At 34.6% G+C, this 27,003-nt stretch overlaps 2 protein-coding genes across 12 annotated transcripts in view; one reads left to right on the top strand and one right to left on the bottom strand.

The window, feature by feature from the left end:
• TRMT13 (tRNA methyltransferase 13 homolog) overlaps positions 1 to 16,204 on the top strand; it is a 32,500-nt gene extending 16,296 nt beyond the window's left edge. For 2 of the 10 annotated variants that reach the window (XM_082385426.1, XM_082385423.1), the window contains 4 exons: positions 1,988 to 2,066; positions 3,298 to 3,372; positions 6,433 to 6,666; positions 6,996 to 7,192. In XM_082385426.1, the coding sequence (XP_082241552.1) occupies positions 1,988 to 2,066; positions 3,298 to 3,372; positions 6,433 to 6,666; positions 6,996 to 7,191 (584 nt within the window). In that variant the 3' untranslated portion in view covers position 7,192. Of the gene's footprint in view, positions 1 to 1,987; positions 2,067 to 3,297; positions 3,373 to 3,568; positions 5,607 to 6,195; positions 6,667 to 6,995; positions 8,884 to 13,661; positions 13,720 to 15,961 lie in introns of those variants that run through there. The other 8 variants (XM_082385425.1, XM_082385424.1, XR_014242620.1 and 5 more) reach the window with 7 other exon arrangements.
• LRRC39 (leucine rich repeat containing 39) lies at positions 7,218 to 26,680 on the bottom strand. 2 transcript variants are annotated; one of them, XM_082385866.1, is made up of 9 exons: positions 26,546 to 26,679; positions 22,563 to 22,755; positions 17,534 to 17,639; positions 16,214 to 16,370; positions 15,507 to 15,643; positions 12,719 to 12,864; positions 11,653 to 11,805; positions 10,587 to 10,723; positions 7,218 to 7,470 (listed from the first exon to the last, which is right to left on the bottom strand). In XM_082385866.1, exons 2-9 carry the CDS (start codon positions 22,673 to 22,675, stop codon positions 7,415 to 7,417), a joined length of 1,005 nt encoding a protein of 334 aa, XP_082241992.1. In that variant the 5' UTR covers positions 22,676 to 22,755; positions 26,546 to 26,679; the 3' UTR covers positions 7,218 to 7,414. The 2 variants fall into 2 exon arrangements, with proteins under 2 accessions (XP_082241992.1, XP_082241993.1); XM_082385867.1 differs by lacking the exon at positions 11,653 to 11,805 and having other exon boundaries at positions 26,546 to 26,680.
• Positions 26,681 to 27,003: the final 323 nt, after the last annotated feature.

Here is a 27,003-nt window from a genome sequence, read left to right as displayed (position 1 = left end):
ACGGGAAGATCCCACATGCCGCGGAGCAACTAAGCCCGTGCGCCACAACTACTGAGCCTGCGCTCTAGAGCCCGTGAGCCACAAGTACTGAAGCCTGCGTGCCACAACTACTAGAGCCCGTGCTCTGCAACAAGAGACGCGACCACCACAATGAGAAGCCCGCACACCGCAGCAAAGAGTAGCCCCTGCTTGCCGCAACTAGAGAAAGCCCGCACGCAGCAACAAAGACCCAATGCAGCCAAAAATAAATAAATAAATTTTAAAAAATAAATAAAATGAAAATAATACAAACATATGCCAGCAACCTCTTCTGCTAATTTTAATTCAGCTCTGTGACGCAAACCACAGCTGGCCCATGTAGTAAATAAAATTTATTGAATTAATAGTTAATTTAAAATTTTGTTTACTTGGTCTTTTAAAAATGTATTTGTTTTAAGGTCCTATTGTATAGCACAGGGAATATTCAGTATTTCCTGATAAACCATAATGGAAAAGAATATGAAAAAGAATATACATATGTATAACTGAAGCACTTTGCTGTACAGCAGAAATTAACACAACATTGTAAATCAACTATACTTCAATTTAAACAAAAAGGTATAACTTTAAAATTTGTATTTGTTTTAATACATTTGCCAAGTATTCTGTTAGTTTCTATCTTCCTGAAAAATTCTCTCCTGTATCCTTCAGGTACGTTCCAATGTAGACTGGGTGCCCTCTGTTCCTAGAGCACAATTGTCAACCTTAAAATTCTCTTCATTTTCATCCTGGGGATTCCCTTCACTCTCCTAGGTTGGGATTTATTTTTCCACATCTTATCCCATATCTTCCTCTATTGATTTACTGTCTTTGGGGAAGGCACCTCCTCCTATAGCTTCCTGAGAAACAATTGCATTAGAGATAAATTTGAGACCTTGCATTGTCTGAAAGTATCTTTTACTTTACCCTTACACTTGATTTGCCTGGGTATTTCTATTTCTAAGAATTTTGAAACTATTACTCCACTAGTATTGTTGTTCAGAAGTTCAGTGCCATTCTGAGTCCTGATCCCTTGTGTGTCATCTGCTTTTTTCTTTCTAGAGATTTATAGGCTCTTTTCTTTGTCCTCAGTGTTTTAAATTCTCACAGTGATGTGTCTTGATGTAGTTATATTTTTATCTGTTGTACTGGGCACTTGATGGACTCTTTTGTGTATAGCAGCGGTTCTCAACTAGAAGCAGTTTTGGCCCTCAGGGAACATTGGCAATGTCTGAGATATTTTTCGTTGTCATAAGAGTGCACGTGCTGCCAGCATCTTATGGATACAGGCCAGGGAGCCTGCTAAACCAGAGACCTGCTAAATATCCTGTAAGGTACAGTATAGCTCCCGACAACAAAGAATTATTGGGGTCGAAAGTTAATAATGGCAAGGATGAGAAATCCTGACTGAGAGATTCCAGTATTCTCAGCTTTCTGGGAAATTTCCTTGCATTCTTTCTTTCATAATTTTCTCTGTTCCATTTTTTCTTTTCTCCCTTAATGGAAGAACTTTTATGATTTAGTTATTAGACCTCCTGGAATGGTTCTCTACTTTTCTTGACTTTACTTCTCTGTTCTATATCTTTTGCCTTTTTTGTATACTTTCTCAGATTTCTTCAACTTAATTTCTTCTATCATAGTTTTAATTTCTAAGATTGTTTTTCTCTGAATTTATCTTTGTAACCTGTTCTTTTTTCATAATTGTACTATCTTTGTGAGGATATTAATGATTTTTTTTAGAAGTATCCTCCCTTCATATTCTGTTTTCACTAAGTTGCTCTTTTCCGTTAGTTTTGGTCTGTCTCTTTCAACTTAGAGGCTCTGCTCAAACATCTGTGCTTTTTGATGGTGTGTTCATAGTGAGGATTGAGGGACTAAGAGCTCTGAGTCTTCAGGTGGAGTTGTTGACTCTGAGCTCCAATTTGGAATGACCTGTCTAGAATGTGATCTTTCCTCTTGGGCTGGTCAGGTTCCCCAGAGAAGACTCTTCTGATCACCTGCCTAGAGGGTAAAGGTCTGATTACCAACATTCTGGGACCCAGTGACAAGTAAGAGCTTAATCTGTATGCATACTCACTTAATCCTGCTATTTTACCACACTTCAACTTTCAACTTCCTATTATCCTTCAACCCAGTGACCTCCTGTTTTACTTGCTTGAGAGAATTAATCTACAGTTTTCCACCAATTGGTAAAAGAGGTAGTCACCAGGTGGCTATGAGGTGAGGATCTGATTACTTCTTAAATAGACTTTCTGTAGGCACACTCTGTTATCAGTAACTAACTCAGCTCTACTTCCAAGGTTCCTGATGCCCCCAATTCCCTAAGGGCTTTCTTAGACAACCTTTCTCTTCACCCTGATTGAGGATAAGTTTCTTGAACCACCTTACACAGGCAAACTATTCCAGTTGGTACCAATTTCTTCTCCTAGTATGTGATACCATCTGAAAACAAGCAACAAAGAATTTGAAATATTTACTAAGGACCTCCATTGGACAATTCACTGTGCTGGGTGCTGTAGCTGGATTTGTAGGGGGAAACATACTTTTTATTTCAGAATCTTAGAAAAAGGAAAATGAATGGGGGGGGGGAAATGGAAGCCTTAACTGTGATATACTACATTTTACTGCGATATACTACATTTTACTGCATTACCTTGTAGATGTCTTTTTTTATTTTACTTTTATACTACTATTATGAATATTTTCTTTTATTCATATTCAGAACAGTGTGAAAGCTAAAATAATATCTTATCCTTGATTATCAAGATGTAATGAAAGCTATATTTTTTGTTTGATTATAATATTGAGTATAGTATTCTATAATATAAAATGTCGGTTGTATTATATGTATTTATCATATAAGTTATGCAAAATAAATCTAGTAAGGAAACTTTTGAGTCCTTTTATCAATGGGTAATAATATTTAGCAAAATAAGGCTTCTACAGGGTAAAGTCCTGAGTCAGTATAGAAGAAATAGCATTGGCCTAAAAGTCAAGAAATTAACTCAGGAGTAAAGAACCAGCTGGGGGCGAGGTGGGAAGAAAAGGAAGATAAAAATTTTTAACTCTGATTCTGGCTATGTCTGTAGCCATCTGTGTTACTTATCAAGTCACTACATCTTTGAGCCTCTTATTCCTAAGCTATAAAGTGAGAATTTTTTGTCTGTGTCTCTTTCAGCCCTAAAATTCAAAGATTCTAATTAGTTCTCTCTTTGGGAGGCCACTTAATGCCTTAATTCACAAGAGAGCTAACTTAGTTCTCATTTCTTTTTATTTCAGACAAGATTCCTTTGCTAAGCAAAGAAAAACTACCTGTGGTAGGAATTGGAAAACATCTGTGTGGTGTGGCAACAGGTATGTAAACATACTAATAATGTCAAGATGAACACATTAAGTTTTAGCTTAACATGGTCCCAAATATTTAAAGAGTCTCTTTTCAGTAGTTTTTATCCCTTGTTTGCAACTCATTAATCTTCATAGTAGCACTGGCCCTGTATTATATCAGATTTAGAGCTTTCCTACTTATCTGCTCATTTTGGCCATTTTGCAGGATGAATTAAAGAGTTTTACGTGTAAATACTGTGTCATATGGAACCTTAAAGTTCGTTGGGTTATACTTCAACCAAAAAGGAAATAAATCATTTATGGAAACTGTATGATTCTATCCCAGAAGCTACTCATTTTTTTAGAGGAGTTGCTTGGGAAGGACTCTGAAACTTCTCCCACTAGAAGATGATTATGTATCAGGATTCTAGGGAAAACAAAAAAGGAAATATTAAGATTTGTCTTAGCACTTGGATCCATCGGATGTAGCATGTTAAAGTAGAAAGAACATGGGCTTTGAAATCAGATAGTACAGGGTTCAACTTTGCTGTATAACCTTGACAGATTACTTTACCTTTCTGAGCTTTGGTTATCTCGTCTGTAAAATGAGGATAACAACATATAATTTGCCAGTTTACATATAAAGTGTCTGGCACATATCAGTGCTCAATAAATGTTAACTATTGTTACATCTTCTTCTGGCTTCTGCTAATTTCATGTCTACCCATAAGGGGAACTTGGAGCCTCCATAAGAGTTATTCAAGTTGGCTGGAGATGACTTTAAGTATTATATATTTGTGTTGTCCTTCATAGTTTTTAGATGATTTTCACGTACCTTGTCTCATTTAACTCTCATAAAAGCCTTCTGAAGTAAGCCAGTTCTATCCTGGGGAGGAAATAAAAAATGCTCCTTTACTCCTACCCATCTAACCCAAGTTTCTCAGAAATGTTATCTACACTGGCCATTTCTCATTGTTCCACACACTTTTTCCCTCCTTGATTCACTCTATCTGAATTCTCCCTTCATCACTCTATCATCATCTTAATGAAAAATCTCTGCTATTGTTGCTTACCCTTCTGGAAATTCTGTTTTCTTCTCTTTTGTGACATTCTTTCCTGGTTCTTCCCCTACATCTGTGCCGTTCTTTCTGTATATCTCACGGTGTCCTTCCACTACTTGTCCTTTAAATACTAATATCCACACCCATCTTCCACACACCTCATGTGTCTTTCCCCTTCTTAAAACTATTCAGTAGCTCCCAGTCACCTGCACCTTAAAGTCTAAGCTCTTTAACATGACATCCTAGTCTTAATCTGGCCTCTGCCTTCCTCTCTTTGCCACTTCCTGCCTCTATATCTATTGGTCTATACATTCTAACCCTTCCCATATACTATACTGTGTCCGTTTCTAAACTGATCAATTTCTACTCCTTCTTCAGCTCATTGTCACCTCTTTCAGGGAACCTCCCTAAATAAGATACTCCTCCTTAGCGTTCATCATAATTGCCTCTGCATATCTTAAGCTCATTGTATATTAATTTTCTGTTTATATATCTAATTCTCCCAGTATGCTGTGTTTTTTTGTTTGTTTGTTTTTCTGAGCATAGGGAGTGTGCTAACATTGATGCTTGGTATATAACAGGAACTCAATAAATCTTTAAATGAATAAATAATCTTGGCCACAAATGTGCTGTGTTTCCTTGTCCCTTTCTAGGTACATGGCTTTGTCCCTCAAGTTCTCTGTAAAGGAGGGGTTGAGATGGATTGCTAAAGCTCCTTCTGATTCTAAAATAACTTCATTCTTTTAATAATTTTTCTGATTATCCCCATTTCTGAAAATCATTTACTTAACTCCAATATAAGTAAAACAGTGACTGAATATCTTTTGTCAGAAAATAATAGTTTATAAAATAATAGATCAGCTATCGCCTTCTCCAAATAACAGGTTCCCAATAGTTTGTTGACTTAAATTCATATATTGTATTATATACACTATAAAATATCAGATCATTTACTATTCACCTGTGACATCTTGGGATAATAAAGTTTAAAAATACATATGTTTTTGATTGAGCAAACACAGTGTGACATTCTAATCAGACAGAAAATGTGGATTTTACAGCATATATTTGGAGTCTTTCTAGTGTTGTCAATAATATAGCAGTCGTCAGTGGGAAATTATCATAATCATCAAAAATCCATTTGTTTAGTTTTTAAGTGGACTGTAAATTTTTCATTTTAATATAAAGTTCATTTATCTCTAAGTCTGTGTTTATTAATCATCATACATCCACAAAGCCTTGCACATGAAAGACATTCAGTAACTATTTGCTGAATGAATGTATAACTATAGTAAGGCTACTCAGCGAGGCCTACTTTCCACCTTCTGACCCCACTGTTCTCAACTCTTCACTATTGGCTGTGAACATCTTACATTTCAAGACTGACACCTAACATCAACTTAGCAGATGCTTAGCCGATGCCTTTCCTCTTTCTTTCTTTGGGTTCTTTAAGCTCAAACCTTCCCTGGAATGTTAAATGTAGAGACATAAATTTTTTCTATACAAGTCATTTCCTCAACAAGGGTAGGAGAAAAATGAGAGCAAATTTGAGTAGTTGGACGAATAGTTTTACAAATTTTAGATCTTAAGCTTCACACAGTTTTTTGGGGGAAGTTGACTTTATGCAGAATAAATCATTAGAGAAAATGGTACAATAATGAGAAAAGGGCAAATATGAACAAAGTTGATAATTCATGAAAGAATTAGTACAAGTATAGAGCTAAGTAAGTTTTTGTTGGGCTTTTAAAAACCATACTGCCTAATAAATGTAAAAAAATACTTATTTTTAAAGATGATGTGGTTTGGGGGGCCACATAATTGTGTTTGCAGATCTTGCATTACGATGTTTGGTTGAAACCTATGCTGCCAGTTGTGAGGAAAGGAATGAAGAACCTTTAGCCAAACGCGTAAAGAATGATAAAACAGAAAAAGAAATTAACACTTTGGCCAAGGAAGGAAATGAAAAAAATATCCCAGAGAAGTGGACCCCTGTGGCTGGCATTGTTATTGCACTCTGTTGTCACCACAGGTGTGATTGGAGACATTATGTGGGCAAAGAATATTTCAGGGCTCTAGGCCTTGGAGCAGTGGAATTCCACTATTTCCAGCGAATGAGTAGTTGGGCGACTTGTGGGATGCAAAAAACATCTTTGGAAGCTTCAAATATCTCCACAAAAAGAAAAGATAAACAGAATGATGGCAGTGAAGAGCATGATGATGGAGGATACAGAATCACAGATGACAGCTCTGAGAGTTTGCCTGGGTAAGTGACTACTTTGAAATGCACAACACTAGGGCAGAAATACTTTATTATTACTATATTTTTAGATGAATATTACCAAAAATTCATTCATGAAAATATATTTTACTAAAAAATATATATATATATATATTTTACTAATTTTAGAATAAGTTAAAATATACACACTTTAATTGTGGCATTAATAAAACGTATCTTGGAAGCATGGGACATAGCACATAGTATGTTGTGGGTTATTTAGCAGCTTATCAATGAATAAGACTAACTAAAATAATTTGTCATAAGGTTTTACAGAATTTTAACAATGTGTTGTGTGTGTTTGTTCAATTTAGGTTTCTTACTGTTGAAGAAAAGAAGAAAATAGGGCATCTTTGTAAATTGCTGATTGACCAAGGCCGAATCAACTATTTACAGCAGAAAGGATTCAGTCCCGCTTTACAGTATTATACAGACCCTCTGGTGTCTTTGGAAAATGTATTGTTAACTGCTCTACCAAATCATTCTTCATCACCAGAAACAACTGCTTAATGGAAAAGAAATTTTGAACATCTGTCTTCCACCAAAAAAATTTTTTTAGTTGTATTTTTATATTCATGAAAATATAATTTAAATAGCAGATAATATGAACTTTAAAAAATGTGGCCTCGTTGAACTTTGGTAATGGCTTTGTTTTTTACTTTAGAAGTCCAAACATTAGAGAATTCACCAAATTCCCAAAGTAATCCTCTTCAGCAGGACATCTTGAATTATATTATCCATCAGCATTTATAGAGTTTGGTAAAGTAGTAGAGCAGTTGACTTGGTTACCTGAAACACACATAACATGTCAACATGTAACTAGCACATTAACTTTCTATTTGCATTAATTTTGGAAACTTATTTTCCTTTGGTTTTATTTAATACTTTTTATTTTTCAAGTTCAAGATGTAATAATCAATTGTCAGTTTATAACAAGGACCAATCTGAGAAGTTCGCTTATGTATGGATTTTTTTGTCCAGGCAGATCTGGAAAGAATAATTCATTGTGATTATTTGTTTCTGCTGCAAACAAGTTCAGAGATGTTCACAATCAATTAATGAATTCACCTTCAGATTTCAAGAGCCATACCTGTGTTTATATATTATCAATCAGAATTTGTCCATGACAGACACCAAAACTAAAAAGATATTTTCAAGGAAAAAAACTATTTCACTTCATTTTTTTAATTAGTTATCTAGTGAGAACTTCCAAAAAGATACTTGTTAAGCCTAATTCACAAATTAAATTGAAATTTGCAAATAACTTCTGAAGTTAATTAGGTGTCATATCTTTTAAAAGGTCATTTTTACATATACAAGAACAAATATAAGTATATTCTCTCCTGTTCGGGAAAATAATTTGGAATAAAGTAGAAATTAGATAATGATACCAAAAACCTCACTTTCGGGCCTCATTTAGCTCATAAGCAGTTTCTATGCACAAGCAAACATTAAACCAAACATATGGTAAGACTGTTAGTCTTTTCCTCATCTTATCCTTGGTTTATTTCTGCCTTATTTGTAAAAATTATCTTAATCATTGTACATTTGCCAAGACAAAGATACAGAATTACTGATTATAGATATTATAATGATATTCTTAGGTAACTATTATTTGTAGGTCTATGATTACCTTAATTATAAATTAGAAGTCTAGCTCATTTTTAGTTTCTGACCTTTCTACTTTAGTTTAATCTTACATGTCTTATGAGACTGCCTAGGTTCAAATCCCAACCCTACTACTTGATCTCTTTGTGCCTCAATTCCCCGCTTAAAATGGGGGTGATGAAGATAATAATAATACCTCACAGGGTTGTTATGAGCATTAAATGAAATAACACATTAAAATGCTTAGAACAGTTCTAAGTACGGAGTAAGTACTCAATAAATATTAACCGTTTTTAATAGTACTAATTCATAATATTTTTAATGAAATAGGCAGACTTGGTTTTATTATCTCTGTTTAAGTTGTAACCTTTTTTCTCTTGTTATAAGTTCTATGTCAAATATTATTAAAATAAGGTAGTTTGTTTAAATTAGCTACTCATGCCCCCAAATCAAAACATAAATGAAGATAACAATACGTCGTTCAATAATTAACCTGATTTTACTCAGTTAGGCAATACTAATTTGTGTTATACAATCTGTTTTGCTTCATTCAACAATTTATGCACAGAAATAAAAGCTATCCTACAACAGGCATTATCTCTGTTATATTTCATAAAACATACACACACACACAAGAATTATACTGATAGAGTCCTGTGGCCCAATGAATGTTTCTGACAATGATACCAAGTCCTCTATGGGAAGATAAGGTTGTTCTTCAACATGCCAGCTGTAGACCAAGATTATTGTTTTCCCCAAACCTTGCTTATTTCCCTTAAGATTACATGAGACAGTGAATGCATGGGATATGCATATAGCTGTTTCTCGACCTGCAGAAGTTGCAGGTTCAGCAAACTCCTTGAACTTTAGATTGATCTACACAACTACCTCTTCCTGCATGTCCCACAGATATATCAAATGTACTGTTAAAACTGAAGCTCATGTTCCATGTCTACCACCAAACCAGCTTCTATACTTCATTTCCCCATCTCAGCATCACCATTCATCCAGTTGCTCTAACCAAAAACACATTCATCCTGGACTCCTCCCTCTTCTCATCTTCATTCAGTCATCAATTCTGTCTCCTACTTGTCTTTTATATATTTATACTCTACTTTTCAAACCTAGGCCCCAAACTATTACAGCTTTTTTACATATCTTCCTCCAATCTAACCTCCATGTTACTGTTTCTGTGACCTTGCTACAACAGATCTAATGACCTCCATTGGATGTTGGTAAAAATATTTTCTCCAGCTGAAAATAATTTCATATCTGTTTGCTCAGATTATACCTGCTCTTCAAAGTAACTGTTTGAAGAGGTAACTAAATTCTACCTTTTAACTCAAAACTTCTTCACAGTTTAGTGATTATAAAACCATGTTTTCCATTACTATACTATTTATTATTTTTTTTATAAAGCTGTTTTTTAAAAATTTATATTTTATTTATTTTTGGCTGCATTGGGTCTTCGTTGCTGTACACAGGCTTTCTCTAGTTGCGGTGAGCGGGGGCTACTCTTCCTTGTGGTGCACATGATTCTCATTGCGGTGGCTTCGCAGCATGTGGGATCTTCCCAGACCCAGGCTTGAACCCACGTCCCCTGCATTGGCAGGCGGATTCTTAACCACTGCACCACCACGGAAGTTCTATTATTTTTTTTATTAACAGAGAGTTATGCTCTTTGTCCTCTTCCCCTAATCTTGGGTTAAGTTAAAGTCATTCCTTCCTTAGTTAAAAAAACAACAAAAAAGAGGTTTTAATTCTAAATTACCAGAGAAAAAAGTGAAATCTATATATCAAAAACTCACATTTTAACTGTTGGCAAAAATCTATGTTCTCTTGATATTTTTCATTCCTAGGCACAGTAGCAAAATATTTTTCATTCCTAGTCAAAATATTTCTTTTTGCTATTTGTGGATTGTAGAAAAAGAGGAAATGGCAGGGAAGGCACTGTTCATGAGTAAACTGACATATGACAAACTGATAGAATGAGGTAGTGAAGCTTTAAGAATTACATCTTCATTCACTTGGTCGTGCTTCAAGTGCTTGACCAAAGAAGTTTATTTCCTGACTCTACTTGAAAGACTTTCAGTATCTTTAGAACCCTTCTCTCCAAGCCTTTATCAAAATCGTGAACAGATTAGAATTTCACTTTTTTTTCCTTCAACAATATTGACTAAGAGACCAGAATTTGACAAAAGGTAAGATGGAATGAAAAGTCTATAAAGGAATTTATATATATATGCATTCCTCTACTAAAAAGAATTTTTAACCTGTGTTATATACAAATCTCATACCTGCTCTCCGTGACTCCTGTATGTATGTGTGCATAAACTGAAGGCCGAATAATTCCCGTTCCTCTTCCTCATCTATGCTTTCACAGGGAGGAAGTGTTACTTCCAATTTCAGTGGGTTGTCTCGGAAGTTGACAAACCTAGCAGTTCACCAAAAAACAGTATTTTTATAGGTGCCATAGAAGTGTACATTTATTTTCCTGGAGAAAGATCAAGTGGTTAATATACTAAATTACTCTTTTTTTTTAACTGGTTTCAGTAACTGAACATCTTGGTGAGATGTGATATATCCCAAGAATCTTTAAGTTTCTTTCCTAGAGGAAAAAAATATTAGCTTTAGACAGCTTATTTTCCAAGCTTGTAAAAGCAACTATTAGTCCATAGCATATGTTTAATGTGGTACACTTAAACTTCCAAGAGCAACCCTAATGCATCTCAAATATACAATTAATGCTATGAACTTAAATTTTCTGCATATTTTATAAAGCATGTCTTATCTATCATTGTATCGTCACCATCTAGTACAAGGCTCAGTAGTTGCTGAATAAGTAAGTGAATGATTTTGTTATGAAAGTTGTGGGATTTGGTGTGAATTCTCACGTCTTATGCTCACTGTCAGGAAATTAAGTTTTAGAAGTTATTTGAGGGAAGTTCTGTTAGTAATTAACTTAGTAAAAAGTTATATTTACCTCTAACATAATCGCCTTGTCCATTTGTAGTTATTTAGGAGGAAAATAATCACTATTCTTATGGTTTTGGTTTTCATATCATGGATAAAGTTTGTTAGCAGTTATAAAGATGATTTTCAGGAAAATGTCACCAACACAGGGCATTCCTTAAAGCTGATAAATCCCAGTACGGCTTAAGTTTCAAGGATTCTTTCTTGAATAATTTAGACCAGTATTATATTAATCCTATTTATAAATTATAGAATTTCAAAGTTGGAAAAGATTTTTAAATGTATTCATTTATGTGAATGAGAACTCAAATCTGTTAATAACAATTTCTTTATATTACTTTGTTCTGCAGCCAGAAAGGAACATGTCAGTTCTGTGTCTACAACTTTTACCTTAGATTGGTCATCTCTTCCATGTACACTGGAATATCTTTCAGTTTATTGTTGCTGAGAACAAGAGTACCCAGATTTTTCATATTGCTGATTGTTTCTGGCAAGCATGTTATTTTATTCCGTTGGAGCCATAATGTGTGTAGACTTTGCATTCTGAAGAATTAAGAGGTTTCTGTGATTAATCACATATAATATGAAAACCCTGGTTCTTATTAACCCAAAATTTTTTTAAATGGCATCTTGTATAACAACTCCTTTAATCAGTATACCTATTGAGTTAACTGACTTCACATTACCTGATTTTAGGGAAACTATAACAAGGGAGTTAATCTCTATCTACAGTATAGCTCTTATCATGTAGTGGTAGAAATTAAATCAATGTATTCTAGAATTCTTCACTATTCTCATAGGATTTCTTGCAGAAGAACTGCTAAAATGCTATCTAATCTGAATTAGAGTCTTAAGAGGAAACTCAGAAATTATTAATATGCCCATTTAGGGCAAGGCAAGTATGCATAATGGTTAACAGCATGGACTCTGGGGCCAGGGTGCCTGGGTTCAAATCCTAACTGGCACACTTACTAACTGTGATCTTGAGCAATTTACTATCATCTCTACATTAGTTTCCTCAATATGTTTTTAAAGTGCACAGAAGTGCCTGGCATGCACTAAGCAATGTTGTTATTGTTGTGGCCTATTCTTGTCAATTTGTTGAAGTCAGCCAGTTCTTCTCTCCCAAACCCGCGGCCCCCCCTTTTCTTTTTTTGGCTGTACCACGTGGCTTGTGGGATCTTAGTTCCCTGACCAGGAATCAAACCCGACCCTCTGCAGTGGAAGCGCTGAGTCCTAACCACTGGACCACCAGGGAGTTCCTCAAAACCCTTTTTTTTTTTAATTTGGAGTACATGAATATATTCTGTTAAAAAGTAGCATAAATTATTTGGAACTAAATGGATCTATTGTGATTGATTATGTTTGGGGTCCCCTGTGTTTTGTTTATTCTTTCTTATTTATCATAGAGAGCTTCAACACATCTCTTGGTAGCAAAAAAATTTATTTACTTTACCTTTCTATAGTATCAGGAAGTTGTTCAAGTCTGTTGCTTCCCATATCAAGCCACTCAAGGGCAGGCATGTTCAACACAGCAGGAGGGATAGTAGTAAAGTGGTTCATACTCAAATCAAGGTGCGTAAGCTTTAACAAATTGCTGAGCTGAAGAGGAAGGCAAGGTTTTTCAAAATAAATGTCCACAATGTAAGCTACTAGCACACTCACAATGGTACAGGAGATATATCCCATCAAGGATTGTCTACATGATGCTTGCACTTTATTTAGTCACAGCAGTCCACAACAAATTTGAGATAACAATAATGCTAAATAACCTCCAGATAAATGAAAAACTCTCATAGAAAGTTCATCTATTCAAAGAAAACTTATCTCCCAAAATAACCAAGCTCCAGGGCTTATAGCACCTGCCTGGCAGAAGCTTTTTTTTTTCCTTTCTGGGAGTAAACATATGTTTTCCTTTTATCTAGTAGTCGAGATTTTCTTGGGAAAACCCAAACTTCAGAATAATAGTTACTCTTGTTAACCCCCTTTCTTTGTGCCTGATGCTTTACATACGTTATCTCAGTCATAGAATTTACTGTTTGGTAATTCTATTTTTTAACTGAAAACATCAATAAAAAATTTATTAAGACTATATAACAACACCAGTGTGCTCAGCTTAAGAAAACAAATATATCAATATGACTCCCCTCAATGTACTTCTCCCTTCTTCCTCTTTAAAGATAACTCTATCCTGAATTTGGTATCTATTATTCCCATGCATTTTTAAAATGTTTTTATTACTATACATAAATATATGTTTTCTATATAGTTCTCTCTCTATATTACTATTATGTGTATTTTTCATAAACAAAATTATCTTTTTATGTTTTTGAATTTTATTTAAAGATGATGATACTGTACTTATCTTTCTTTAACTTGCTTTTTTCTCTCAATATCAGTCTTTATATGTATTCACATTGATACATATAGCTCTAGTTTATTCATCAACTTTATGAGGTGAGTACCTTTTTTCCCTTTTATGGACAAAATGGTTTAGAGAGGCCATGTGACTAGAAATGATGGAGCTATGATGTGCACTCAAGTTTTCGTGGACCTAAAGCTGCAAAATGTCTAAATTTCTCTTTCCGCTGTAGTGAACATTTCAAAATGTAAGAATTTAGTTAACTTTTACAAAAGACTCTCCATTTAGCTAGGCAAGTTCTATGTTTTATTTCTATCTCAGGGCACATTCAGATTCATTCCACACCTTTAACACCTCAAAAAATGCACAAATATAGTGTTTTATGGGTAATGCAAAAAAGCAGTTTTCCATTTAGTAGCCGATATTTCTCTAGCTTTATAATTCGTCATGAATAAAACACTTTTCAAAACTTGTCATCAGACTTTTAAAATTTTCAAATGATTCAGAATAGTGTATAAAAAGATTGTTTTTACATTAGCATAAATTTGTTTGTGTGTTACAGTGTGTGCAGTTTAATGACTGAGAGCTAAGTCTCCTGTTGCAGATTTCTCAGTGGGACTAGAGCCCTTTGGTTTTAAAAGCTTGAAGAAAGATATTAAAACCATTATAATCTAAGTCTTAATTTTGCATAAGTGAAAATTGAGACCTAGTTATGTAAAGTGGTGTGTTCAAGGCCACACAGCTACTTAAAGGCCACACTTGGAAATAATTCCAGGCTCAAGATCTCAGTTCACTATTTGTTCCTGTAAAACGTATTTCTTTAAGTAAAGACATTAAGGTAAAGACAGGTTAATAGACATGCCCAAATTCACATAGCTTTTTAGTGACAGAACCAAAGCTAGAAACAAAATCACAATAATTAAAAATTAGAAATAAAATGTTTATTGGCCCTCTTTTAGGTATAAAGAAATTGTCCCTGTGATCATGATTTTCATCATAATCAAGTGTATACATTTCACTAAACTGAACTATTATAAGATCAGATGGATATAGCTATAGAAACTATGTTTTACTGGCAAGAGCAACAATAATTGGTGCATGTTTACTGATTTGGGGAGGAAAGTGACATTCTTACCAAGATAAAGTAGGAAAGGAGAATAGTCTTTTATTTTGAGTTTTATTATTTTTCTTAACTTTTATCTTGCAAAATCATTGTTTTCAAGGCAAAGCACCATGGAAATTTCCTTTGCTGATTCTAAGAGCCTTAAATATGCTTGAAAAATAATAGGAATGTCTGTATCTCTATGATCAGTTTGGTCTTACCAAGAACAAGATATCATACCAAATCAAAGTTTGAGGGCTTTCCAAGCCCACTGCCTTGCTTTACTTGGTAGAGCCTAGGAAGCTAGCAAACACTTTTCCTAAACTGAAGAATTCATGTCTTTTTACTTTACCTCTATCTCAAAAGCTGATCACCTACAAAAACTAACTAATAAAAGAGTTTTTCTATCACCACATTGTCTGTGCTTTATGATTATCATTTATTCATTCAATAGGCATTAAGTAACATCTACAACCTAGGCTGTGCCTTCAGTTCTGGGAATTGAAATAAGTAAGATTCTCACTCTGGCCTTCAAGGAGATCACAGTCTAGTCAACTAATGATGTCAGTACTGTGACAATAATAGAAATAGCTTTTTATGCTAAATAAATCTCTAATTAAAAACATGCTTTATAATAATAGGAAATGGTTTTCACTAAATATTTTCTGAAATAAAATTTATAGCATTTTTCCATCAGTGTTATTTTTAATGATCACGCAGTGGAGAAGTAAACCACTAGTAGAAGGAAAATAAAATCATAGGTATTTATATCATTCTGACCTCTTGTGGAAGATCACATATATCTCTGTTAACAGCAAGTTCAAGTTTCTCCAAGCTGGCACAGTTACTTAGTTCCTTGGGGACAGTTTTGATATTGTTGTAACTAAGAATCAGTTCCTGAAGTCTAGTGAGCAGTCCTACAGAAAAATAATACACAATAAAGAGCAGAGGGATATACAATAATGTTTCCAGTTATTAAGTATTACAGCATAACTTACTTGCCCGTTTCATACTGGCAAATTCACACTTAGGCTCTTCCCTTTTCCCAGTGTGTGTCCCTGCCCCTTCTTCAGATAAAGAGCTGGTGATTTATCAGTGCTTTAGACAAAAATATTTTTTTCATTCTGTTTTATCTATACTATATCCTGACCGGTTTTCCATTGGGGGATTTTTTTTTCCTCATTTAAGGAATTTTCTCTAATTTTCTTTCTTGTCTTCAATTTGTTCCCTTCTAGGAGGAATAACCAAACCAACAATATTGTTTCCAAAATCTACACAATATTATTTCCAAAGAGACTTCTCTTGCGTTGAAATCTCATCTTGAATCACCTCAGTAAATCCAGAAGCTTGAATTCCCTGGAAGCTTCAGTTTAGACTAGATGTTTAAAATTTTAAGATTCAGGACTATATAAAGATGAGATCTTTATTCCATGTATCAAAAAAAAATTCTCAGTGAAAAACACAGGAATAAAAGCAATTTTCCTTACCAATTCCTCGAGGTATTTCTGAAATTGTGTTTCGAGATAAATCTAACACAATAAGGTTCTGGAATCTTCCAATGAATTCAGGAATTTTCACCAAGCCAGTTCTATGAAGTTGCCATTCCTGTAGCTGATTTAGTTTTACTAGAGAAGAAGGGAGGGTCTAAACTCAAGTAAAAAAAATGAAAGAGTTACTATATTACTTAAATTATTTTAGTATCATGCCATACAGAAATATGACTGTAGAGATACTATTTGATTTGTAAAAGAACTTAGGAATATTTTTTCTTTAATGGGTTATATTTCCAAATACTTTGTGCTACTTCTAAGTTTTAAGAACTTTCCTTTTTTGGCGGGTGCTAAACCTTCAAACCCCAATCGTAATAACATAAACGAAAATAACATATTTCAGTCAATATTGCACACACATAGAGCTGTGTTCTAAAGATTCTATTTTATTAGGCTTAACTAGAGTACATATGTTTGAACATGAGAATATGGTGGCTAATTGAAATTATAGAGAAACAGATCATTCTAATCAATTCAAACTTCCCATTCTGTTTTGAAATAGTTTAGTTTTTTTAAGCAGATTTTCTTTTAATTTAAGAATTTTAAAAGTTTCAACTATTCTGAACTCTATGCCTTTTCCCTTTCAGCCTAAAGTAGCCAAAAGACAAAATAAAGGAGCTACCCCCTAGCTAAATATACCGATATGTATGAAAACAAACACTGACTCAAGGGATAGAGGTGGCCCTTGTCAAAATTAGAGTAGGCCTAATGTAAATAAGCAACTATGTTTGTGTGTGTGTGTGTGTGAGAGAGAGAAAGAGAGGGAAAGAGAGAAAGGAGATAATGTGAATCTGGTTGTGGACCTAAGAAAAAAATTAATATACATTTCCATTTTGTGAAGTTTTAACTGAGCATTTCCTTTTTTGTTTTTTTACTTTAAGGCCAAAGCTTTATTTAAAACACCTTCTGCTGCTTTTAATTGAGCATTTGCTTTGAAAAAGCTACACGATTTTTGTTAAGCAGATGGTCACCTTTTTATGGAAAATGAGAAATTGCTTATTAGAAGGATTAGTGGGAGAAATATTACAAATGACTTAAATTTAGGCAGAGTTAAAGCACACTGGTTGAAGTTTTGCAATAAAAAGTTGTGAAGTTACATTAATTTTCAGTTCATGTTGCCCAAATTCATTTGGTACATTATTAAAATTAGAATTCCTAACTATTCCAGACTTAAGCACATAATTTAAGAATCGTTCTCTCAACTCTCCCACAAAATGCGAAATATAAAAAATCAAATATTACTTCTATAAAGCTTACCTTCCATTCCTCTTTTTCTATCTTCAAAATGACCCTTCCGTCTTCCCTGGTGACCTTTTCTCTTAGCTTGGTTAAGCTCACTCGTTCTTCCCAGATTCCCACTAGCCTAGGAGACCAGGAAATCATTTTAGTTCACAAGTAATGACATAGGTAGCATTCACTTTTGTATGAAAAAGTGACCCATCAAAAACAACCAATTGATTGATAGTGTTTGGAAATCAGACAAGAATTTAGTTTTCAAGAATTATAAATATGATTAATATGATAAATGCCCTATTTTTAAGTTTTTGAAAAGTATCATAACTCTCCATAGATGTTTTTGTAACAGCTTTATTGAGATATAATCCACATACCATAAAAATCCTTTTAAAGTATACAATTCAGTATTTTTTCATATATTCACAGAGCTGTGCAACCATCACCACTACCTGATCCAAAACATTTTCAGCACTCAAAAAGAAACCCCATGCCCTTAGAAGTCACTCCCCATTCCTCCCTCCCCCAGCCCCTGGCAACCAATAATCTACTTTCTATCTCTATGTCTATCTTTCTTTATCTCTACTTTCTATCTCTATCTTTTCTATATTTGCCTAATCTGGACATTTCATATAAAAGGGATTATATAATATGTGGTCTTCTGTGTCTGGCTTCTTTCATGTAGCATAGTTTTATCCAAAGTTTATGCATGCTGTAACGTGTATCAGTACTTCATTCCTTTTTATAGAAGAATAATATTCTGCCAAATTTTGTTGATCCTTTCATCAGCTGATGGACATCTGGGTCAATTCCATTTTTTAGTTATTCTGGATAATGCTACTATGAACATTCATGTACAAATTTTGGGGTAGACTTATGTTTTCTCTTGAGTTTGTGTATTCCTAGGAGTAGAATTGCTGGGTCGTTTCGTAACTCGATGTTTAACTTTTTTAAAACTGCCAAACTTTGTCCAAATTGATTGCCTCATTTTACCTTCCCACCAGCAGTGTATGAGGGTTCTGATTGCGCCACATCTTTGCCAACATTTGTTAGTGTCCATCTTTTTTTTATGTCACATTTCTTTTTTTAAAAAAATTTATTTATTTATTTATTTATTTATTTATTTTATTTTTGGCTACATTGTGTCGTCGTTGCTGCGCACGGGCTTTCTCTAGTTGGGGCGAGCGGGGGCTACTCTTTGTTGTGGTGCGCGGGCTTCTCATTGCGGGGGCTTCTCTTGCTGTGGAGCACAGGCTCTAGGCACGTGGGCTTCAGTAGTTGTAGCATGCAGGCTCAGTAGTTGTGGCGCACGGGCTTACTTGCTCCGTGGCATGTGGGATCTTCCCGGACCAGGGCTCGAACCCATGTCCCTGCATTGGCAGGCGGATTCTTAACCACTGTGCCACCAGGGAAACCCAGTGTCCATCTTTTTGATCATAGCTATCCTAGGGGTGTGAAGTGGTACCTCACTGTTGTTTTGACTTGCATTTATTAAATATCTAATCCATAGATATTTAATTAAAAATGTTTTAAAGACTTGCAAATGATATAGTTCAACTTCAGAGTTAAATTGTATATTACTATATTCTATTATATCCAGATTTAGTTTTTCAGATATAAAAATACACAAAATTCTAGAGCACATCCTGTTGATTTTTGGTTCATAGCAAACATACATAATGTCAAGCTTATAAAAATGACTAACAAAAGGTTGCAGATGGTTTTCTATTTCTATACTAGAAATTTTTCATGTATGAAAAATAAAGAATAAGTTTAGAATTGAAATTTTGCACTTTTAGCCTATTAGAATGATACATAATAAAGAAATATAAGCAATCATCAAAGAAGATAGGTTTAATTAACTTGAATATTTATTTGCCAAAATTCTCTTGACATCTAAGAGTTAATATATATTCTTAGCAATTCTGCGTATTAACTGATCTTCAGTGAGGATTTTATCTTAATTAACTGAAAACCAAATATCTCTAAAAGTATAATATTTGCTGTCTATATATGTTTGTGTTTGCAAAACATTTCTATGGAGTCTGCGTAGTTTCATCCACTGCTTGTCTGAAAGTTAACTAATCTGCTAACAAGTGCACTGTGGCAATGGCTATGTGTAGCCTTCTAGACTGAACAGCTAAGCTTCCAATAGGTGTGGTTAAGTGAGACAAAATATATACTGCCATCTATTCAGTTACACCAAGTTTTATAAAAATAGAACTATTTAAACAGTAGACATAATGATTATTAATTACTCATTACTCACTGAAATATATGTATTTCAGAGCAAGATTTAATGATGGGCAATGAAGTGTGTTATTCCCTCACATTTAATTTCAATTAAAGAATTCATCAAGCACCCATTATATGCCAAATACTATGCTGGACATTGTGGATACAAAAAGCTCTGTCCTTAATGAGTGAGGCTAACTATTATTAAACAAGTTTATTTCCATCTCTTAAATGATTCATTAATTCTTTCTGGCTCTGTATTACTATGATCTAAGTCCAGAATGTATCACTTAATTTGGTGACCATGGGCAAGACATCTCACCTCTAAGGACCTTGCCGATAAAACATGGGGTTTGGATTAAGTAATATCTAAGGTCTCTTCTAGCTCTAGTATTCTATAATGCCTACACTGTTTATTTTAAGCTTGATGTTCTTTCAAAGTTTTGAACAGAAATTTTCTACCTCCTCTAAAACCCTTTTATTATAGTCTAAAGACTTTCTCCAATGTTGTTATACCAACTCTTACCCAAGTGCTTGCTTTCTTCAAGGCAGCTTGGCATCCAAAGACAGAACAATTTCTGTTTAAACTTAAGGCTTTTTGAGCTAAATCTTTAGCCACTTTTAGCTGAGAGAAGAAGCATTAGATTACATTTTTACCCCTTGCCTGTTTTGTATAGAGAAAACTTGAAGCTGCTGAAATTAAATGATTCTTAACTAGACACATATAACAGGTGAAATTCAAGAGTTTAGAACCAACTCGTGATTTCTGACCACAGTTTTTTAAAAAGTGGATAGGATTTATAAGAGTACTCGAGTCAATAGAGAACAGAGAACAGACTTGTGGTTGCCAAGGGCGGGGTGGGGTTTGGGATTAGCAGATGCAAACTAGTATATATAGGATGGATAAACAACAAGGTCCTATTGTATAGCACAGGGAACTATATTTAATAGCCTGTGATAAACCATAATGGAAAAGAATATAAAAAATATATATATATATACATATAACTGAGTCACTTTGCTGTACAGTAGAAATTAATACAACATTGTAAATCAACTATACTTCAATAAATTTTTTTTAAAAAAGAGTACTTGAGTCAAGTTTGTCATAATTGTATAATATAAACATAATATGTGTCATAAGAGTAGTTTTACATATTTCAGTCTAGGGAAATTTAAGACCTAAGGTGAATATAAGCTTACTGAGTCACATTGCTTAGGTACGAATACAAGTGAATACCAGTTCCACATTTAATAGCCGTGCGATCTTTGACAAGTTACCTAGGCCTATCCTTCAGGTTTTCCATCTTTAAAATGGAGAAAATAATATCACCTATGTGTGGCAGAGACTGCTTATCATTCCCCAGTATCTGTTACTCCTCTTCTTCCTCAGTAACAGATCCTCTAAATTTAACTGGGCACAAGACTTCATTTAGCCATCCTCCTTTGCAGCTAGGTATGGGTCATATGAAGCTTTGGCTAGTGAGATGTTAGCAGAAATAGTAATGTGTGCAACTTCCTGCTGGCTGGAATCAAGTACATTGGCCACAGTTGGTGTATCTATGTATTTGGGGCCATGAGGTGACTAAAGTCCATTCCTAAAGGAATGGAGACTATGCACAGTTGAGCAACAAGATAAAAGCCTGAACGTGTGACTCAGTGGAGTGCTGTGCCAGCCCTCTTCTTTGCTGGGAGAATGCCAGTTATTTCTAAGTGTTTACACTTCCTCCAAGTTACCCAAGTATAAATCTTAATTTGTCTAAACCAATCATACAATCTCATTTCCCTGGAAGGTAATTGGATTAGGGGTGTACTAATGACCCAATTCTGGCCAATGAGAGGTGAAGGAGAAGTTTGATGGAGACCTCAGAAAGGTTTTCTCATTCTTAAAGAAGATACAGAAATAAATAATTCCTGCTCTTCTGATAACGTAATGATGCCTGGCTGTGATGCCTGGAAGTATACCAGTCATCCTGTGACACTGAGAGAAGCTAACCTGAGGACCAAACTGACACACTGATAAAAAGAAGCTGAGTCTTTAATACTGTTGAAGCTTTGGAATTGCCTTACCTCAGGACTTCCTTATTGTTTAAGCCATTTTTAGTTGAGTTTTCTGTTATTTGCTGACACAAGACCATTTTATTAAATGAGGTATAACTGACATATAACATTATATTAGTTCTAGATGTACAATATAATGGTTTGATATTTGTACCTATTGCAAGACCATTTAATGTTTAGAAAGAGACCTAACAAATGATAACTGAAGGGAGCTACATGGAATCTATGAGGAAAGGGGCTATCCTTGCAAGAGTAGTAGGATAATTTGGAGATATCCAATGAGGAAGGTAGGTTGGTATCAATAAGGCAGAGGAAGTGAGAGCCGAACTATTTAAGTATAGCCCAAATAGAGGAATCAGGTGATCCACAGGGGCCCTGGCTGGAACTCACAGTTATTTAAATAGGTGAGAATCTACCGTACCTTCTACTGCCAGTTGTTGTTTTAGATCCTAGGGAATATAATGTTGAACAAACAATCTCTGAAAAGTAGACTAAATGATACTAATCAAACTTTGATGAAAGTTGAACAGACTCCTAGGGCAACTACTATTTTCACTTACAGACACTTGTATTTTTTGTGGCCCCCATCACATGGCCACACTTAATTGTCAGGTGCTTCCTTTAGTTATATTTTGGGTTTTCAGTAAACAGAAACCTCTATCAAATTCAATAATAGGCATTTAATAAATACTATTTTTAATAATAAGGATGTTATGAATTTTTGCTAATTCAAGATAATAAACATGTTATAGCATACTTTAGTTGAAATTCCTTCTCTCGCTTCAGGTCTTCATTGTATTTCTTTATTCTTTTCTCCCAAACTTCCTTTAAAGAATTGACAGCCCCAGTACAAACCACATTTTCTGACATGACTTCTCCACATTGTCACAGAGTCACCAACTTCATTAAATTTTGAATAGCTGAATCACAGATGCCATCTCAGAAAGGGCCTGATTGTACCAGAGAGAAAAACAGTAGTGTTTCAGAATGTTTACTGAGTACCACAATGATCATAATAGTTTTTTACTGAACACATTCCATGTTCCCAAAACTATTTTATGCACTTTACATGCCATATTTCACTAAATAATTCTCATAAAAATATCATGACATGGGTACTTTTATTGTCTCTATTGTCTCTACTTTTATTGTTTCTATTGTATTATGAGTAATACTGTTTCTCAAATTCCTGTTCTTATCTTCTTGTTGCTCAAGTGGTATTATTCCTATTGAGTATATACCCAGGACTAGAATTGCTAGATCACTGTGTGTGTGACTGTTCAAATTTATAAGATAGAGCCCAATTGTTCTCCAAAATGATTATGCCCATTTATACTCTTACTACAACTGTATAAGGGTCCCCATCAATGTATATCCTCACCAATACACTACTGCATAAAATGATATCTCATCGTGATTATCATTTACGCTTTCCTGATTAATAAATGCTCCAGGCTAATAAACAAAGATTGTCCAGTTGAATAAAAGACAAAATCCTGTGTATTGTTTACAAAAGGCACACCTGAAACATAAAGATAGAAAAAAATGGAAAGTACAAAAAAGAAAAAGATCACTCCTAGGTTTATACTCAAGACAAATGAAAATATATGTTCACACAAAAACTTGTACATGAATGTTGATAGTAGCATTATTCTTAAGAGCCCTAAAGTGGAAAACAAACGGCTATTAACTAACGAATGGACAAACAAAATGTGGTGTATGCATACAATGGAATGTTACTCTGGCACAAAAAGGAACAAAGCACTGATACATGCTACATCACGGAGAAATTTTGAGTAAAATTATGCTGATAGAAGCCAGACACAAAATACCACAAACTGTGTAATCCCATTTACATGAAATGTCCAGAATAGGCAAATCCATGAAGAAAGAAAATAGATTAGTGATAACCAGGGGCTTTGCAGAGGGGGAAATAGGAGTGATTGCTAAGGGTATGAAGTTTCTTTTTTGAATGATGAAAATCAACTTTTTGACATAAATCAACCCATGAAAAAGCAGACTTATTTATGGCTAAAAACCAGAATGTAATAAATGTGGTACATCTTGAAAATATAAAAATAAAACTACTTTTAATAGAATGTGGAAGAAGGAAATGGGGAAGTAGAGGGTAGGGGAGTCAAGAGATACTGTCTATACTTTATGGAACAAGAAATAGAGATTTAAGTATTTAAGTTATAAGACAATCAAAAGAGAAATTAAAATAGGGATATAACTCTATGGGGGTGAAAGTGAACTTAAGCGTCATCTTTCATAATGAAACTCCATAGATAATGTCTAAAGCTGAGAAGACACAGCATAACTGCCTTTGGAAAATAAAAATGTATTATGGAGATAACCACTGAAAACTAATCCTGAAATAGTTAAAATGGTTACTTCACGACAAAGGAGGCAAGAACATACAATGGAGAAAAGACAGCCTCTTCCATAAGTGGTGCTGGGAAAACTGGACAGCTACATGTAAAAGAATGAAATTAGAACACTCCTTAACATCATACACAAAAATAAACTCCAAAAGGATTAAAGACTTAAATGTAAGACCAGACACTATAAAACTCTTAGAGGAAAACATAGGAAAAAACACTCTTTGACATAAACCACAGCAAGATCTTTTTTGACCCACCTCTTAGAGTAACGGAAATAAAAACAAAAATAAATAAATGGGACTTAATTAAACTTAAAAGCTTTTGCACAGCAAAGGAAACCATAAACAAGACAAAAAGACAACCCTCAGAATGGGAGAAAATATTACCAAATGAAACAACAGACAAAGGATTAATCTCCAAAATACACATTGCCGCTCATGGAACTCAATATCAAAAAAACAAACAATCCAGTTAAAAAATGGGTGGAAGACCTAAATAGACATTTCACCAAGGAAGACATACAGATGGCCAAGAGGCACATGAAAAGATGCTTAACATCAACTATTAAAGAAATGCAAATCAAAACTACAATGAGGTATCACCTCACGCCAGTCAGAATGGCCATTATCAAAAAATCTAGAAACAATAAATGCTGGGAAGGGTGTGGTGAAAAGGGAACCCTTCTGCACTGTTTGTGGGAATGTAAATCGATACAGCCACTATGGAGAACAGTATGGAGGTTCCTTAAAAAGCTAAAAATAGAACTACCATATGACCCAGCAATCCCACTACCGGGCATATACCCTGAGAAAACCATAGTTCAAAAAGAAACATGTACCACAATGTTCATTGCAGCACTATTTACAATAGCCAGGACATGGAAGCAACCTAAGTGTCCATCGGCAGATGAATGGATAAAGAAGATGTAGCACATATATACAATGGAATATTACTCAGCCATAAAAAGAAACGAAATTGAGTTATTTGTAGTGAGGTGGATGGACCTAGAGTCTGTCATAACAGAGTGAAGTAAGTCAGAAAGAAAAACAAATACCGTATGCTAACGCATATATATGGAATTAAAAAAAAAAAAGGTACTGATGAACCTAGGGGCAGGACAGGAATAAAGAGGTAGACATAGAAAATGGACTTGAGGACATGGGGTGGGAGGGCAAAGCTGGGGCAAAGTGAGAGTAGCATCGACATATATACACTACTGAATGTAAAATAGTTGGCTGGTGGGAAGCAGCAGCATAGCACAGGGAGATCGGCTCTGTGCTCTGCGATGACCTAGAGGGGTAGAATAGAGAGGATGGGAGGGAGGCTCAAGAGGGACGGGATATGGCGACATGTGTATGCATATGGCTGAGTCGCTTTGCTGTGCAACAGAAACTAACACAGTATTGTGGAGCAACTATACTCCAGTAAAGATCTATTTTAAAAAATAGTTACTTCTAGGGTGATAGAAATGGGGTGGATAATATTGCTTTTCATTATTAATCTCTAAATTACTGATTTCTTTAAACTAAAAGTATGCAGTGTGTGTGTGAGAGAAAGAAAGACAGAGACAGAGAGAGGGAGAAAAATGTGTTGATATTACAGAGGGAAAAAGTTTAACATTTCAGGATGAATGTATAAGTGCCAATACGCAGAAAATTATTAGGAGGAGGTCCTTATTTTAAGCAATGCATGCAGAATTTAAACAGAAACAGATCTTCAAGATCTTTTTTGCCATCAAGAAACCTTGGGATATTTATGCTAATAATCCAACCCCCTGTCCAGTTACAATTTATTATCTCAGATGTAAGCAAGTTTGAAGTAGTTATTTATCAAATAATAAAGTTTAAAATCTCAAGTATCTACATGTAAATGTGTATTTTACTGGACATATATAACTATTCATGTGCTCATTCATGTCCTCGTTTGCCATTAAACTTAGGTCAGCCATCTGTTTTCTGTAATAGTGACCAATGCCCCTTTGAGGAAAACAAGTCAGTAGTGATATGTGTGTCTGCCTCCAGCATGGGATTGTGTTCTCTACCTTGATTACTACAACAGAAAAGCACATCGCGTGGCAGTGAAGTAGGCATGGCTGTGACATGACTCAGGAGTCAGCTTCCCAGAGTCAAAAGAAAACAAAAGAAATACAATCTCAGAAGAAATACTTCTTGACTTCTGGGGAAATCAATCTTCCAGAGAAGGACAACTACCTGAATGACTATGAACCTCCAACAGACTTTTAAATTCAATTCCAATTTTAGTTGTACATTCCAGCAAATACTGACACAGTAAAAACATCAACAGCAATTTATTTATATGTCAAGAGTGGGAATAAACGTTTTTGAAAAATACTTACCACAGTCGGTAGATGAAAACGCTGACATGCCCAAAGTTAGTGTATCAACTAGGAGTGGATTGCTGGGAGAACTGTTTTCAGTGTGACTCCGAACGATTAAAATCCTCAGTCAGACCATAACCAAGTGAAATGTAATGTCAGCCTAGTTCTAATTTTAGTTCATGGTCAAAGCTGAGAATAGCAAAAATCACATGGAGCTTCTGCACAAAGGATCAGCTGATAATGTATGTGAATGCATTCCGTACACTGCAAAATGCCGTACTGCAGGTATTATAAAACCATCAGGCGTAACTACTTCTAAGCTCCTGAAAAATAACTCCTATTGAAAGTCCTTCCACTTTTCATGATTTATACCTTTTGGGTATTTAATAGAATTTAATGAATCTGTTCCAAGCAAAGAAATTGAGAAATACACAGATGTATGGCATAACAAAAACCCTACCTAGTAAGCCATAGAT

The sequence above is a fragment of the Balaenoptera borealis genome, assembly GCF_965194805.1.
Source record: "Balaenoptera borealis genome assembly, chromosome: 1".
NCBI classification, from domain to species: domain Eukaryota; kingdom Metazoa; phylum Chordata; class Mammalia; order Artiodactyla; family Balaenopteridae; genus Balaenoptera; species Balaenoptera borealis.
This window is presented reverse-complemented; position numbering and strand designations above follow the sequence as displayed.